The sequence below is a fragment of the Magnolia sinica genome, chromosome 9, assembly GCF_029962835.1.
Source record: "Magnolia sinica isolate HGM2019 chromosome 9, MsV1, whole genome shotgun sequence".
NCBI lineage: Eukaryota > Viridiplantae > Streptophyta > Magnoliopsida > Magnoliales > Magnoliaceae > Magnolia > Magnolia sinica.
In genome coordinates, this window is record NC_080581.1 from 73205032 (window position 1) to 73223838 (window position 18807).

General features: G+C 41.5%; 1 protein-coding gene across 1 annotated transcript; it reads right to left on the minus strand.

The window, feature by feature from the left end:
• Positions 1-6643: 6643 nt before the first annotated feature.
• Positions 6644-12390, minus strand: LOC131255672 (putative U-box domain-containing protein 42). Its single transcript, XM_058256462.1, has 4 exons — positions 12303-12390; positions 9544-10725; positions 8913-9222; positions 6644-8239 (listed from the first exon to the last, which is right to left on the minus strand). The coding sequence occupies exons 1-4, from the start codon at positions 12306-12308 to the stop codon at positions 6648-6650; spliced, it is 3090 nt and encodes a 1029-aa protein (XP_058112445.1). The 5' UTR covers positions 12309-12390; the 3' UTR covers positions 6644-6647.
• Between the last annotated feature and the right edge of the window lie 6417 nt (positions 12391-18807).

Sequence of the window (18807 nt, forward strand, 5' to 3'; positions counted from 1 at the left end):
ATGGGTGTATCATATCAATGGTTTCGATCACTTAACCATGGACCCCACTCAAAATGAACTGTGCCCATTTCATCAGCTGCCAATCAGACAATTTGAACCATCTGATTAGTGGCCTATAAAATGGAAAGTCAAGATTGTTTATGTAAAAATAAATCCTATCAACAATTTTGAGCCAGCTATTTACTTGCTTAGGCTATGGTAGACCCACTGTGATGTTTATCTGAAATCCACACCAACTACCAGGTACTTCGCCTCATGTCAGGCCCAGGACACAAAACTCAGCCACATCCATGATTCATGTCAACTATATGATTGGAAACAATGTACAGAGCAATGCTCACCCTCTAACTGTTTCCTTTAGTGTGGCCCCACTTGAATCATGTATGGGCCAAATTTTTGGGCCCCAATACTAAATTTAGTGTGATATATAATAATTGAAGTGAATTTCATGTAATTATCATAGTAGGCCCAATAAAAATTAGAGCCGGACTTCGAGTCGAGTCAGACCCGAGTTAAGTCTGACCTAACTCAATTCGGTGTTGAAATATACCTGACCGAAACTTGACCCAACTCAGTACCAAGTCCAGCATGCCTAACTCAATCCAAGGCTGGGTCTAGCTTGGACTAATCTGGACCGAGTCTGACCCAATCACAGGTACCGAGTCGGGTCGAGTCGGCATTGAGTCGCGTTGGGTGCAACAGTTAACCACATGCTGAAATCACAACCCAAAACTTAGATGCACTTGCCAATTTGGTTTTTTTTTTTTTTTAAAATTATATATATATAAAGTCGGATTCAGATCGAGTCGAGTCAGTACCGAATTGGATATCTGATCGAGTCAGTTACTGGGTGACCCGAATTCCATTCGGTTTGAGTTTGGATTAGACAAAGTCTAATCGATTCGGATCGAGTCAGACGAGTCGAGTCGAGTCGTGTCTGCCCAGCTCTAAAAATTGAGGGTCGACCTCACTCCGAACTGTTTCCTTATCACGGCGGCTATTTATTATTATTATTATTTTTTGGGCCTTGGGCCTAAAGTGGGATTACATATCAAATAGTCGGAGTGGTTCTCACGTACACATCATCGCGGGGGTTTGGTGATAGAATTCCATTTTTTTGAATATAAATCCCTATGTTTCTATCGACGTGCAAGTAAAATTCTCTCCAACCATTATACCTGTAATCCCACTCCAACCATTAACCCGGGTCCAAAAAATCAAAAATTAGGTTTTCAGGTGATTCCAATGGGCCACACCAAAGAAAACAGTGGGGAGAGGGATGTCCACCCTTCATTTTCACAAGGCCCACCGTGATGGTTTGATGAAATCCACTCCATTCATTAGATCCCATATAAAAATTTAGTAATAGGGACCAAAAATAAGGCTCATTCATAATTCATGTAGGTCACACCATGGAAAACAATTTGAAGGGTGAGCGTTGCCCTCTGCACCATTTTCAATTGTTCAGTCCATTTGAATCACAGATGGAGCTGAGTTTTTATCCCTGGCTTAATCATAGGATGAAGAACTTGGTGGACGGTGTGGATTTTATATAATCATAACGGTGGGGCCTACTGAGAAACGTAGGGAGACAGTAGGATGATAATTATTATTTAAAACCTTTTGTAAAAGTAACCGAATGCAAATTCAACATTAGTGGGTAGTTTATTGTAAAATTTCCTTCTTTACGTATATGTGAAAATAAGATGAGTAGATATGAACAACAGCAAAAAATAAACATTTCTTGAAAAAATCAACCGTTGAGATCGAGCGAAGTTAGGAAGGGATTATAGAAAACAGGTTTGGTTATACGAAAGCGAAAGGTCGGATTAAAAATTCAAATTGACTGATTATCTAAGGAGAAAAACTATGATACTCTGGCAGTATATGATGATCCATATTCATGCACACAGATTGTACACGTGGCATACATGTAGCTCACATTGAACTGTACAAATAGTGAGCCCACTGTAGATGGGGCATAACCCAAAATTTTCAAGGGAACGTAGATAGTAACTAGTTGATCGGTGGACATCTAATGAACGGTCAAAACAACATATTCAAATTCAACAGAGTAGATGTACATTGAATTCCAAGCTCGGAAAACAGCATTGCCGAGTCAATCTGATGGTGTGGCTACGTCCCATGTACAGTCAATATCATTACACATGGCACACATGTACCTTAAATTGAACTCTCTAAGTAGTGGCCCACTATCGAAGGATCATTATGTAGCATATGATCTTAATTGGCTGATTGGTGGACATCTGATGGACCGTTATAGTGAGAAATCTTCAACGGTCCAAATCAACAGGAAAATGTCCATTGATAAGAGGTTAGAATTGTCTAATGAATCTAAATTTGGAGCTATCTCATATCTATAGTGGGTCCCATTATTTGGACCGTTTGGATTTTGTTACATGCAAGCTGTTTGCATAGCGGAGGTTATTAAAAAAAGAGGTCTCCTATGTAATTAATTGGATGATAAGTTACCGCTCAACTACCATATATGTGTCCACATCTCTAGTGTGTAAAACATCCAAATCGTCTAAGAATTGATACGAAGTTAATCCCATCCATTCATCATGTGGGCCTGACTATCAATTTAAAAAAACCATGGATTGCATCCAATGAATACATCTGACCCACCTGATGGTTAGATTGGCCTCTTTTTTAGTTAGGTGATCTTCATGGTGGGCCATGTCATGCAAACATCACAAGGTAGCGATTATGTTTGATTCGGCTGTAACTTACTGGTCCAACTAGTTGCATGGAAGAGAATCTCATGAAAAAAATAAAAGGAAAGACAGAGCCCGGGCCGGCTTTGAACTGGAATTCTCTCCTTGCTTTGGTCCGAGGGACCACACGAAATGTAGACCTTCCCTCCACCAGTGATCATACAGGAAGTGGACACTGCATGATCTAAACCGTTCAATCTGTGGGGACCATGATGGATGTCTCTTGATAAAAAAGAATAGAAGAATCATAGGATCCTCGAGCTTCGGATGTGCAGAATATCTATCCTCCAGCCTCGAATTTTTCATATAAGTGGGGAAATTGAAGGTGATCCAGAACTTTAATCTGATAGATCCCACCGGAGGTGTTGGATTTCCAAAACTATCTAAGGAGGGAAAATCCTAACCCTTGGACATGTTGTCGTACTGTCCTGGAAATAATGGTCCATGTCAGTGGTGTGTATATGGGCTCAGCCAATGGGCCTTTCCGTATGGATCTAGGGCCTTGATTTATTACAATAAAATTAGGGCTTAGAGAAGATTGTTTCTGAAATCCTTTTCTTTCCCAAAATCATGGTAACAGAGTTAAGTTACCAAAAACCCTAAATTTTTTTTTTTCAAATGTTTATTTCCATTATGGGCGTTGCAATCAAATGCTGACATAACGACACAATTCCAAAAATTTTATTAGATGAAAGAGTAAGATGTAATTAGTTATCTTCCTTACAAAAATTAACTTTGGTCTCTTCATTCAGGTCTTGGCATTAAAATGCCAAACTCTTATTCCTTTATTCTATAATAATTAGGCAGCTATTGATATTGCTTATAAACACCTGTTTCATTAACAAATAAAGTGCATTGAAATTGATTATTATTTTGTTTAAGAGAAGTTTTTTTTTTTTTTTTCTTCCTGCCCCCTCATCTCTTCTTCTAAGATTAGTATGCAGATATTTTTACTAAGAGTTTGTTTGAACTGTAAATTACAATAATAATATACTATAAAAGCATCATTATTATGATTTTACTATGATAAACCAAACACATAAATCAACAATTAATTGTAGATGTTTTAAGAGATAGGTAAAGAAATTTGTAATAATTATAATTTGCAATAATTTTACATTGCATTGCAATGAAAATCTTAAATCCAAACTATGGATATGATGATTTGACTTTGACGTAATTAAAATGTATTATCACAGTAGAAGTTGTAATCATTGTACAGGCATACATGATATTTATGCTCCAGCTTGAGGGGGACTATTTGTTGTATATATATGAGCTCAGCTAATGAGCTTTCTTTGTTCTCGAGGGGAACTATTTGTTGTAAATATGATCTCGGCTAATGGTCTTTCTTTGATTTATTATATTAAAATAAGGGTTCGAGAACATTGGTTTTCTAATCCTTTTCTTCCCCAATATCCATAAAAAATAAATACGAAGTTAGCTCCACTAGATTAAAGTTATCAAATTATACAATGTTGGCATGTTGTGTTCTACCATCTTTTACTTGCCCGATTTGTCATGTCCCGACACTGTCTACGGTTTTCTAATAGTATGATAGATTTTTTTTTTAAAATTATTTGTTATATTGAAGATGTGATTCTTGCACATATAATCATTATCTCCCAGATACCATGTTTGAGTTGGTTCATCTCAAACCAACTAATTTGAAATGTGTTACCCGAGTCGGGCAGAAAAATAACTAGTTGACATCATTTAAAATTCCGTCCATTGAATCAATCTAATATTAATAGAGCTTGATTCATGCTTTTCACTGAAGGGTTTGAAGCCATTTGATGGTCTTGTCAAATATAATATATTTTATGCAATATATGCATCTTGCATGTAGACCTTGATTTTCATTTTATTAATTTTCAAGTTCAATAGATCAGGACCAACTAATTTTTTTCATGCTCATGATTAGGCTTGCTATTCTATTGCTTGGCTAGCTCCGTCCCTAGTATCACTCAAAGTTAAGGAAATTAAATGAGTCTTAAAGCAGCTCATGAAGCGCGCATTGGCCTTTGACGTAATAATCGTCTGTACCCATAGGGGAGAGAGTAACCACTTCCGACGCTTTATTCAAGTAATAAGACAGTTCGCAGCTGCAGAAGTCGTTCCGGTCATGTAACACCTACTTTGGATTTTGCTAGTTGGAAGCACGTCAGGTTGCTTTCTTTCCTTATTTTTTAGACGGTTCTTGATCATTACCATTCGCCCATCTAATCAAGTTAAGAGCGGGGACCCTATGTCCGAACAGGCCTGCGATGATCCGTTGGAACTTGGGCCTTATAGTGTGGGCCGGCTGGTTGGCCCATTGCCTCCCATAATAATAGCTAAGGCACGTTTGGATTAGCTAGGGATTAGAGTAGTAATGTAGTATAAATGAGTAATGATTATCATTATCACAGTAGTCTATGAAGTAAAGCTGTACATAGTACTACTCTGTAATTCCAAACTAGGAAATACATCTGGATATAAATTCTTCAATATGAGTTCTATCCACACCATTCATTAATTTTGCAATATCATTTTACGGCATGATCTAAAAAATGAGGTAGATCCAAAGCTCAATTGGACCACACCACAGAAAATAGTGGGACAATAACGGTCACCGTTGAAACCTTCCTAGAGACCACTAAGATGTTTATTTTCCATCCAACCTGTTCATAAGGTCACATTAGACCTGGATGAAGGGAAACACAAATACCAGCTTCATCTAACTCTTCTATAGATTGCAAGAAGTTTTCAATGACATGCATGCATTCAATCCCCACTGCTTTCTGTTGTGTGGTCCATTTTCAACTTGGATTTGCTTCATTTTTTGTTTTATTCCATAAAATCATCTCACAAGATGGATGGATGGTATGGATATAACACATACATCATGGTGGGCCCCATAAAACTATGTCATGTCAACACACCTCCACCCATCTAATTCTACAACAATTTCAGAGAATCACCATGATTCATGATTTGATAAGATGTAATGATGTGAGTTTTAGCTGCATTGCCATGATATTCAAGAAGGCCCTAAGAAAAATGTCACAATAAACTTATATTAAGACAGAAGAAAAAAATAATAATAATAAGGAAAAAATAAGGCATATGGTCCAAATCTTAGCTACAATAGTATTGATTATTGATTATTGATTAAAATGAAGTAGACTTCATATCTACATCCATTCTAATTCATAATGCATCCTTTCATTTCAAATTCTTTTGTAAAATAATAATACAAATCTATACTAGTGTATCACCAAAAGTAGAAATTGTGAGTGTGTTTATCAATAAGATGAGTGGCTCAACAAAAGAAAAGAAAACACTATTATTTTCAAGTGTTTGTCATGAATTACAATTTTGCATTCTCCATCTATGTTCTGGATAAGCTCTCCATCTCATAATTGAATTGAAAAGTTGTGTATTCAAACCCTCAGGAGAAAAAAGAAGAAGAAAAGAGTCAAATCATAGACATGCATTCCTCTATACAAAACCATCTCCCTATACACGGCAAAAAGAGAAAAAATTGTAAGAAAAAGATACTTTTTATAGTATATTTACACACACACATGACACGTGTGTGTTTGTGTAAACCACCTAGAAACTATATGGGTGCTAAGTGGGCCACGTTGGATCAGGCCCAGGTCATGGTTTTAAGAATAAGACTGATACGATTCATCCTGAGTTGACTCAGATAAATAGGCACCCGATTCATCCCCGACTCGAGTGAGTCGGTTGATTCAGCCCCGACTCGTTCCGGACTTGACTCAGGGCCGAACAAGTCAATTCGAGTCGCTGAGTCTTTAACCATGGCCCAGGTAAGTGCATGATCCAGGCTTAGTGTGATAGGATGGCCCATATGATGCAGCTTACGAATAAGACGTGGGCCCAGATCATTACCTGATACCCTTACAAAACTACCTTACTAGAGAAGTTAGGCATCTTATTCAAATGCCTCAAGATCTTCTCAGCCATCTGCCTTGTACTACTATCCCCATGATGGAAAGCACTGACCAGAGTAGAAGGTAGGAGCCTGTCCTGTGATATGTCACTGGCAGACCTATCTCCACCCTTCATCAAGAACCTCTCAATGACCCAAAATGATTTCTGCCACACACCCTCCTCTCTATGCTCTTTCAGCAAATTCAAAACATGTTGCACCAGATTCACCTCACTCAATACACCTACACTCCTCTCTACATCCACCTTATCATCCAACAAGGTGCACATGGCTGATAAGGCAGCCTCCACAACCCCAACATTCTCATGTTCCAAGCATGCCAGTAGCCTCTCCACAGCCCTTGATTCCACCAAACAGAAGGTGGTTTGTGATGAACATGACCCCCTATGTACTGGGCACAAGTTCAATTTCCCATCTGGATGTGGCCCACCAATAGACAAACACCTAGGTAGGAATCTATACAACTTGGGTTTCTTAATTTTTTGGGGTGGTTTTGATAGGTGGATGGACTCTGATGATAGATTCTCCAATCCAAGGGCTGAGAGCCTTTGGACTTCATCACTTCCTGCTCTCATCAAAAGGCCTGTGAAAACAGATGCTAGATTGAAATCTCTTGCTAGAGATAGGATGTTTTGGTCATATAAGGTAGTTGTGAATCTTACTAGAATTCCCACAAGACCCTCAAGATAGTATCTTGCAAATCTGCTTGTTGTTGTTGTTGCACCTCTTTGGATTTCATCCACCCTTTGTAAGATGGTGGGGACAGTTTCCTTGTGGAGTAGAGCTAAATTGAGGGTTAGATTCTGGTGGGGCAGCTTAGCTAGCAGGTTGGCCCACACCGCGTATTTTTCTGTTATCCGATCGCCTTCTGGCGTCTTGATCAGGCTCTCTGGCTGGCCTCTAGTCTTGCATATTTGATCCGCTAGCGTGTGACCCATTTGGGTCGAAAGGCTGATCAGCAGCTTCGCCGATGCAATGCTTAGTTCATCTTGTTGGGTGTCGAGGAGCTCAATCAGTGTGTAGCTCGATTCAGTCTCCTTGATCACTGACACCACACTGGCTGTTGATCTCGGTGATTGCATCAGGCAGAGGAGGATCTTGATGAGGTTGATGTTCAGATTTTCGGGCGATGAGTTCTTGATCATGTGTGCAAAGTTGTATATGATGTAATCGGATGCCATTGTGTGGCCATGGGTGTTTACTTGGAGTGACTCAGGGTCGAGGCCGGACTCGAGCACGTTCGCCAGTATTGTGGCAGACTCTTCCTTTGAGTTCATGGGTTCATTGTAGATTTTACGAGTAAACATTTCTTCGGTCATGATCGGGATTATGCCGGCATCGACAAGCGTTCTACTGTTTGGATGGTGAGATGATATCTGCACCAGAGCTTTGAATGCAGCTTTCCTTGCTAGAGAATTTCCATTGTGGACCATCCGTAGCAGTGCGGCGGAAGCTCTCTCTGCTACGTATGTTTTAGCATCTTGCCCAAGGACAATCTCGCCGAGATAACTCCCCATCTCCATCTGCATTTCTTCAGATCCTGTTTCGATTTTTTCTCTGAGAAACTAGTTAGAATCTGTTTGTGTGTACCTCTACATTGAAAACAAAATTTGAAACTTGCATGTGTTTCAGGGTATTAGTAGTTAGCTCTAATTGATCAGATTTTCCGTAAATTCGCTGAGGTCATGTTTGGTTGAACTATCAAATTGAATTGCGATAACTAGATTTAGGATGTGTTTGGACAACCCCTGAATTGCAATTTAGCTAAATCTATACTATTGAGTAGAATTGTGCATCCAAACACTACCTGACAAAATGAAAATAACCCAATTATGATTTACTTTGTTATCATTCCTATTGAGGGTCTCACCTTCAGATTGCAATTATGTTACTTTCAAGTTGGACATGAAAGAAACAGAACTGCAGTTTGAGATTTCATCCAGATTTATCTGATCGATCGCAATGCAGTCCACTTGTGCATCCAAACACAGCCTAAATCTCACCTTTATCTGATCTTTTGCATAAACACATCATGTAGGCCAACACTCTAAATGGGACCCACATGATCGAAGCTATCGAATAAAACTGCTTATGATTTTTGGTTGCTTATTTTGATTGAGCAGTGCGTCCCACAAATCGAATGGCTCAAATAATGTGGCCCCAATTAAGCTTATCTATCATACATTTCATCAATTCAGCAATGCAAGGTTTACCTTCAATCAGATGGTCCAAGAGAGGCTCCAAGAGCCCATTTTCTGCCATTCGCTTGATATTTTTGTGACAATTCTCCAAGTTCTTGAGCGTTTCGTTGGCCTTTTCTGCAGCAAAAGCATCGATGGACTGATTGTATTTCATCGTGATCAGCACCAGAATTGCCCCGGCCGCAGACCCGATTGTCTGGGACAACAGTTCAGATCTTGAGAGCTCAAGAAGCAACAACAATGCCGAGTGTCTTTCTAGAGGATAATCGCTCGAAAGCATCTTTATCGTTGCTGTAATGGCGTTCGTTCCGACAATCATTTCCTGCATACATTCAACTGTTAAATGAAGAATTATATGATCGTCGGTCCTCAGTTTGTAGTTTGTACAAGTGAGGCCAATGGTTCGGGTGATCGGTGATCCCTGACCCAATTGAAAATTGCAGCCATCCAATCTTTTGATATTTTCAGTCGGGCGCAGACTGTAACAATCGGGCAATGGATCAAAGGGTTAATATTCTCCCATTGGAGAGATTTTTTGAGTCTTGGTCTGTCCACTGCCTTCCCAATCGGATAAACGGTCCGGATCATAATGTGGTTGGGGAAAAAACAGGAAATTCTGGGAGAAGATCGAACGAAATCAAACCTTTCCTTCTTCACCATCCTCCACCAGCATCCGCAGCGTCTCCACCGCCTCGCTCCTTAGTCTCTTCTCTTCAGATTCTAGAAACCGACAAAGCAATGGAATCATCCCAACACTCCTCATCTGCACCTTGTTGTATTGTCTCCGCCGGCACAGGTGCTGCAAGTCCTTCATTGCCTCGATCACCATAGTCTCCGAGCTGGCCAAAGACAGAGCGGCACGAGCCACCTTGATCCGAGTCACCTCATTCCTCTCCTTCCACTGCTCGATTGTCGTCTTCAAAGCGATGTTAGTGTTCAGAACTCTGCTCTCGAGCTTTCGCCCTGTCGTTGGGCAAAAAACACAGTCCGAACCGTCATTGGATTTCTTGAACCACTCCTCTATGGCCCGCCTTTCGTATGTCACGCCGCTTCCAATCGTGACGGGATCGTCCATCATCTTCTGCGTCAATGGGCAGAAGAACGTCTCGTACAAGGGCTCCATGTACTGGGCCACCTGTGGCAATGACTTAAATGGCTGGCTATTGCTGTTCTCGTCAGTCTCTGACCCGCCATAGCTAATTCCTCTAAGGAAATCGATCAAGCGTGGAATGTCATTGCTGTGTTCGCCTGAATTGGGCTGAGAATTCTCTTCCGATACTTCCACTCGCATTGAATTATACTCAATCTCCCTCTCTACTAAGTCTACTGAATACAAGTCCTGTTCTTTCGATTCCTCAAGCTCAGACATTTGAATTTGAAATCCACCCCCTTTAAGGCAGGCACTCTGCATTTCCCTTGAAAGAGAACGGACTGCAATTTCCACATACTGACGGTTTTCAAATGTCGTAGATGGTATCAAGCTAAGGCCACACCCGATGTTTCTGATCACTCTCTCGAGCTGTTCGATGATGGTTTTGAGCTCGGGGTCATTGATCAGTTGGGCTCCAGTGCTGCATTTTGATACTAGATCCCTCGCGAGATCGACGTGCTTGGATATCAACCCTAGGATCTCTGTTGCATTGGATGGAGCATTCTCAGCCATCTGCAATTCAATTATGGCCGGCGATGTGCGGTCCAGATAGCTTCCTACTTCCATGAAGTTCTCCTGCTCGATGTCGACGCCTTCCATCAATGCGGTAACTTCAGAGATCGAATTCAGTAGGGATCGAGCGAGAACGACTATGAGGTTTGTGTCTTCAGACAGCTGAAAGAAGAGATCAGAACAATTCATTTCAGTTGTCCGACGAGCCGATCAACGGTTCTAATCATGCATTCACACAATCTTGATCATGCGATGATTTTGATGGACGCAGATGATTTACTGTCACTAATTCCATGCTTAGCATGCATGATGAAAGAGATTAGCTTGCATCAGTTTACATTATGTGGGGCCCACCTTGTGGGCCTCTTCATGGATGGGCGATGACCCAACAGCTTAGATTATCAGATATCTTGCTCCATAATGTTCCCTAGTTGAATATAGACCGTTGAATCCTACTTCAAGTATACATGCTAAGTGTCATCCATCAATGGGCCAGGATCATCAATCAGCATGATTCTTAGATTGTAGCCCATCCAAGGTGGGCCTTCCGAATTGGACGGTTGGTTCTCTTGGCCCTTTCAGATAGAGAAAATGCCTCTAAGTGCAATTTCTAAGTATTTTCGCGTGGCCCACCAAAGTGGGTCCCCCTGGCCCAGCCCAGCATGAGTCTAGCCTGCTTTGTGTAGAGATAATAATAGAGTGGGACCCATGTAATCCGTATCAATACCGTGTTTATACCATATCTGCACTGTCTAGGAGACAGTATACAATGTGTGTACCCATGCATATATACGGCGTAGAGGAAGACATTGTATTTTCTTCATCTTCTTGCAACTCTAGATAGTGCATACATGTAAGTACAAATACGGTATTTACGCGTATTTTACAGATTACGTTGGGCCCACTCGATCATTATCTCTACACTTCGGCCGAAAAACCACCAATGGGCCAGCCATCGATGGGCCCTACGCCGGGTTTGTTTATTTCATATTGGCCTATTTGAAAATCTTGATTTCTGATCGAGCCTGGCCCATTGACATTGCTGGTTTTCACCCTAGCTCAAGGGGTTAGACTACAGTCTACAGTAATAGTTCACCACCATTTTTGAATATCGCGATGTTCATCCACCGTACAAATCGATGGGCCCATTAAAAATCTGTCCTCATTATGGATGGAGCATAGCTCAAAGTTAAACTAATCAAATGATCTCAACCATCTTATTTCGGTTGTTGAATATGAATTGCTGACCATTTATTTTTAACACACATTTAATAGTGACAATCTCGACGGTTAGGATCATTCAATTGGTGTGTGTTTTCAATGTTTGCTCCAAAGAAACTGATCTAAGATTTGGACAGTCCAGATATATAGATACACGTATGTTGTGAAATATATGATATGTGGAAAAGGATGTATTAAGTCCTTAGTTCATTAGTATCCATAAATAATGATTTAGTTAAGTAATTTTAATCTTGTTGATTAGCACTAATCAAAGATAAAATGAACAAAAAAAGCTAAAAAAATTCAAGGGTTTTCTTATTTCAAGATCTACACGATAAGCCGTAGATCGTTACGACTGGACATTAGATGACCGCCCGATTAGTCTATATAAACTCTTGTTAATTAACACAAATCAAGGAGAAACATGGTCTAGTTTTCTTCTATGGTGATCATAAAGAGAATGAAATTAAAGATTATAATGCTAAAATCAATGGAAAAATGAAGGTTTGAGCACTTACCGACATCCGATCGGAGCTGTCGCCGGACACCACGTCAGCTGTTTGGATGATCGGATTGGACTGTGGACCCAAAATGGTGTTCTTATCATGCTGGTGAAAATCGTTATGGAGACAGGTGGGGGAAGAAGTAGCCTATTGAATCAGTCAGAACCACATGGATGGGCTGGTGGAGTATGATCATCTATGTACATTCATGTAGATATTGTATATGTGGAGTGTATGTAATTCAATCCAAGCCATCCAAATCATGGGTTCTGATTTAGATGGGCTATAGATATAGTTAGAATGCTCATAAGCTTGGATTCTTTGGTGTTTATTTTTTGAATTTAGACCAGTGACCATTTCTCATTCTAGCTCTACTTCATCCATAGAGGACTTTGATTGCCTAGTGACCCAGTCATTAGGTGACTCTCTGGGGCCCACCCTGATGTATGTATTTTATCCACACCGTCCATCTATTTTGATAGCTCATTTTAAGGTACGAACCCAAAAATGATGGAGATCCAAACCTCAAGTGGATCACAACAAAAGACCTAGTGTGAATTCAGCACCTGCCATTGAAAACTTCTTCAAGGCCATGGAAGTTTTGGATAAAGCTGGTACTTATTTTTTCTATTCATCTATGTCTATCTAACCTTATGAACAGGTTGAATAGCAAATAAATATCATGATAGGCCTTAGGAAGGTTTCAGCGATGGCTCTTTTTATCTCTATTGTTTCCTTATGGCTTGATTCACTTGATCTTTGGATTTAGCTAGTTAACAGATGACCGGCATGGATAAAACACGTACACTACGCCAGGCCCCAGAGAGTCAGGTTACTCGCTAAGGAAATCTGCAATGGAAGTACATCCATGGACGGCTTGGATTGAGATAAAATCATTCTATGAGTGCCCATTTATGGATTTTTATGATATGCTAGTGTACCAAATAAAACCCTTTTTTTCTTTTTATTTATTTATTTATTATTATTATTTTTGTATATTCTAACTCAATCGCTGGATAGATGATAGACACTCCTTGACATAATTCAACTAAGTAATAGACACGGATTGGGTGGCCAATCCACGTCCATTACTAAATATTTCTACACAGCTAGAGATTTGAAAACAACACATACGTACAAACGTAGAGAGAGGGTGTTGACTAACGGCTGGGCCCACTTGGATGAGAATTTGGATGAATCCCAGCTGTACACGTGGCATTTACACCTAGGTACCAACCACCCAAATTAATTAAACAATCCTAACTTTTGAATATTGAACATTTATTTGCTGAGGTCAGCCTCATGTGAAGAGGTCGTTCTCTGTGGGCTCCACCATGATCTATGTCATACATCCACACCTGGTGGGTCCCCTCAATGTTGTGGAAGATCCCCAAAGTTCAGCTGTATTCAGAACTCAAGTCGGCCATAATATCTAAAACCATATAAAATCATTACTAAAACATCTAAAAGCACCTGGTGGGGCCCACTTGAATTTTGTATGCGGCTGAAACTTGGTGGGATCCACCATCCAAGTGGGACCCACATAAGGGATGAGATGAATTTCTGAACCATATCTCATTGAGCTCTATAAACAATCATAAAGGTTTCAATAGATAGATATCCATCTAAGTAATGGAGTGGCCTAATTTTTCGGCCTACTGGGGAAGGGTGAATCTAATTGATGGGTTAAATGTCTGACATAGATCACAGTGGGGCCCACACAACTCGACCTCGACCTTATAGAAAAAATAGTCGCACAAAGAGCTGTCACAACTCAGCTCGGCTCGCAAAAGGGCCAGGACTTTCCCGACGCTAGCGTCGCCGGGGTCCTGTTAATTTTGAGTAGGTCTAACACATCTTTAGTTAATTTATTTTTTAATAAAACAAAACTTAATAAAGACAACAACAACATCGGTGAAAGTAATTTAGCCGAATTCCTTCTATGGGATATCCCAAAGTTTAGCTGTATCCAGAACTCGAGCCGGCAATACCATGTGAAACCATGTGAAATCATTCCCAAAACAGATAAAAGTACTTGGTGGGGTCTACTTGAGTTTTAAATGCAGCTGAAATTTGGTGTGATCCCTCATCCAAGTGGGACACACACAAGGGTTGGGCTGAGTTTCTGGACCACATCTTCGTGAGCTCTATAAACAATAATAAAGGTTTCAATGTGGAGGTAACCACCAAAATAATGGCATGGCCTCACCTAATTTATGCGGTGGATGTCCTGACATAAATCAAAGTGGGGCCCACACAGCTCGACCTCGACCTTATATATAGTACCGTTTTCATAATATAGCTGCACAAAGAGCTGCATAAATAACAGCTCTTTGTTATTAAAAAAATGAGTACAAGGGCTCAGACATTTCAAGATGCTTGAATTATCTGAGTCCTAAAATTTTTGACTAGGTCCAACGTATTTTTAATTTAAAATTTTAAAATAAGTTATAGAACTTTCAACAGATTAAGACAACAACAACAAAAACATGGTAACAGGTCAAAGCATCTCATTGGCACAATAGAGCGGGCCCTAAGTATAAGTACATGTTGTTTTATGGATGAAATGTGTTTTTTGAAGAGAATGTCAATGTATTAAAATGATTAATGAGGTATATTTCTCTTTGGGTATCCTCCATTTAAATGGTACATGTAGCATACATGGAATATTATATTGGAACCTTTCATCAAGTGGCCCATGTTATAGGCAGTCCACACCCGAAAGTCGCGTTGTCTGGGACATCCTACACATTCTATCTGAAGCTTATCTGTCACGCCCTGAACTCGAAAACCGGGCTCACAAAATTTTCGATCGCTGAATCCAGCGCCGACAGCCTCCGTAGAACCCCATTCTCGGTTCCTGGCACCTATTTACCAAGTTCCAATCCTGGGATACTACAAGGAGGATTTATAATAATCAGTCTGATTCATAATGAATATAACCAAAAACATAACCCACGAACAATAACTACAAGAACACCATCACAAAATCTACTATGATAAAAAACTTTTGGATACAGTGCGTATGAAAGGGAAATACAATATGACGAAAGTAACAAAACTCCAGAAGCTCGGCTGCACACTCCAACTGCGGCGAGACTATGGCTGCAACTGCGTCCTGGCGTCACCTGCACGCATCGATCGTGCATAAGCTTATAGAAAGTTTAGAGAGTGGTGTAAGTGTGTGCGCAATATAAGCGTGCTCAGAATGCAAGGTCAGAGTAATGCGGAATCATGGTGATGAGTACATGAATGCAATCAGTCGTACCAAGGCTATGCGGTGCAATATATGAATGCTATCGGCCATAACACGGCCATGCGATACGAGATGCAACTCAAGCATGCCAATCCCATATATCAGTACAGTTCTCATTCTGGATAATCATCGGGGCTCAATACACTCCAAATGGCACTGTCGCTCTCCTAACCGCACAGTCCAAGTGAGCGTAAGAAACATCACTATCCGCCTGGCCAATAGTCTGCCAATACCTATCCGGCACGTCGATAGCGGACCCATTCGCGAGCTGGTCAAACTCAGCCTAGTATTATTGCCCCTACCCTCGGGCGAGTAAGGCCACACCCCTTTCCACCGACCACGACACAGTGGGAGATGCGACCTCCTGATATTCGGCCCTCATGCGCTCATATATCCACTCGGTCTCGACGTTGGAGTCATCCTCTGGTACCATCGGGTTTAAGAATTTTCACCCAGGGACACTATAGCCCCCGTATGCTAGAAGCAAACATTTTCGGTATCTAATCCAGCCACCCACGATGTGTCTGTGGAGGCTATGACCCTGATGTCACTAGGGCATACAATGAGCACAATCACACAAATGCAAGTGCATGAATCATACCATCAGACATGCAACAATCCTGCGCGTACCGTGCGCTCATGTAGGGCAACTCCGCCTATCAGGGAGTCCATAAACCATCTACCCAAAGGCATGTGCAATGATCAGTCAATCCTCACATCAGGCATGCGTATGATCATGAATCATGAATCTATACTAAGCATGTTATGTGGTGATGGATTCTGATCAAAACGAATATGGGCCTAGACGGCCTACACCTTACAGGTATGGGCCTATTAATGGGCCCTAGGGAGAGAGTAACAATGCAGACATTTAACCAACATCATCCTTACAATGTGGACATCAAACCATTATTGCTTCCAAGGTGTAGCCCGCTATAAAATTAACACATATACCATGGTGGAATCATACTATAATGGGCCTTATGTACGTCTTATAGGGCCTTAACCCATGGGCCTCCAGTACATCAAATGGGCCTCATACATGGGTCTCGTATATACATATCAAGGTGGGCCTCAACGACAGGCCACAAATGCATTAAGATGGGCCTAGTCACATGGGCCTTGCATACATTACAATGGGCCTCATAATATGGGCCTTATACAATTTAAGGTGGGCCTCAACAAGAACCACTAATACATCAAAATGGGCTTCAACAATGGGCCTTAAATTATCTCCAAAATGGTTGGACGGTTTGGATGAAACACAAGCATCATGATGGAGCCCACACTAATGGAGGATGTGGATTACAATACATACATAAGTGGATCCCATGTGGGGCTTACCATAATGTTTATTTTCCATCCAACCCATTGATAAGGTCACTCAGACCTGGGGCCCACAGTAATGTTTATTTGCCACACAACCTGGGCCCACTTTAATATTTATTTTCCACCCAACCCTTTGATAAGGTCACACGTGACCCACACAACCTGTTCAAAGGGTCACGTGGACCAGGGGCCCACCATAATATTTATTTGCATCCAAACTGACCAGGGGCCAACAGTGGTGTTTATATGACATCCAAACTGTTGATGAGGTCACGTGGACCAGGGGCCCACGGTGATGTTTATTGCCATCCAAACCATTCATAAGTTTACGTGGACCAGGGAAACTGGGGCCCACCGTAACGTTTATTTGCCATGCAACCCGTTGACAGGGTCACACGGTCAGGTCAGGGAGCCCACCGTGATATTATTATTATTATTATTATTATCATCACGTGGACAGGGAGCCCACCGTGATGTGGTTCACAAATCTAGCCCACTCATTAGGTGCGTCCCACTTGGCTGAGGGTTCAGACTAAGTTTCAGCCGCATCCAAATTTCAGGTAGGCCCCACCAAGTGTTTTTATATGTTTAGGCATGTCTTCACATGATTTTAGATGGTGTGGCCCACCTGAGTTTCGTATAAGGCTGATTTTTGGGGTGGACACCTGGGATGTTCGAAACGCATCACAGTGGGGCCCACAACTGGGGCCGTGAGGGCCTGCCAGGCCGTCCGCCCGCCCACTGACAGCGGCAGCAGCAGGTGCTGCTGCCCCTTTTCTTTTGTTTTTTTTGAAAACCATTAATCCGATGGTTTTTGATAGGTGGGGCCCACCTCAGACGGATCCATCCCAGCCATTGGTCCCTGTGGCTCGATACAATCCCAACGAGTCCAATATTGGGTGGTTTTTGATGTACAGGAGCATCAGGGAGTATATCAAAGGTAGGAACATTGTTTCCTATACCATGGCCCGCCAGGAAACCAGATCAACCTCATTTTTCGGTTCAACGCCTAAAATGATCTGAGGAAGAGGATGGATGGCTTGGATTGTATACGTACATCAAGGTGGGGCCTACATGGATAGCCCACCTCAAAAGCAAATATTGTTTTTTTTTTAAGAACACACCCACGTCAGTATACACACTCCATGTTAGCCACTGTCCAGCGTCTCCTGGACGCCGGGCAGCATGGATATAACACAATCATCATGGTGGATCCCACATGTAGGTGGCCCACGTGTCATCAAGGTGGGTCCCACACGAACGTGGCCCACCTAATGGGTCTAATATTTGTGTTTTCCATCATCCAGGTCAGGCCCACTGGATGGGATGGATAAGGCAGATGGATGGCGTTGATAGAATACATCCATCATGGTGGGTCCACGATCGGTGTGGATCTAGTGGACCACACCCATAACAAAAGAGAGAGAGAAAGAGAGACATAGAGAGAGAGAGAGACACGGTGAGATAGAGGGACCCCGCCACTATGGGCCCCTCTTGATTAAATCACATACATCAAAATGGGTCCCACCAACAAGTGAGCCCTAAAATCGAAAATAACAGTAAATCACCCACCTCTAGGCCTCCTTCTTGCTCCCTTAGCCTCCTTAGCTCCTTGCCTTTACTTTTAATGGTGGTTGATGAAAGATGAATGGTTGAGATGGGAGATGAGAGGGTAGGGAAAGTGGGCCACACTTGGCATTTGGGAGAGAGTGTTGGACGTGTGAAGTTTTGTTGTTGGGAGTGAAGAGATGGAATGAGAGAGGAAAAATAATAAAAGGGATGGGATGATGTAAGGAATGTGATGGGAGGTATGGGTGAGTTTGATTTTTTTAGAAAAAGGGGATAGGTATGTTTGAAAATTATAAAAAGGAGGAATGGTGAGGGGAGAGAGAGGTTTGATTTGTGGGAAAAGGGAGAGAGGCCACTTGTACTTGT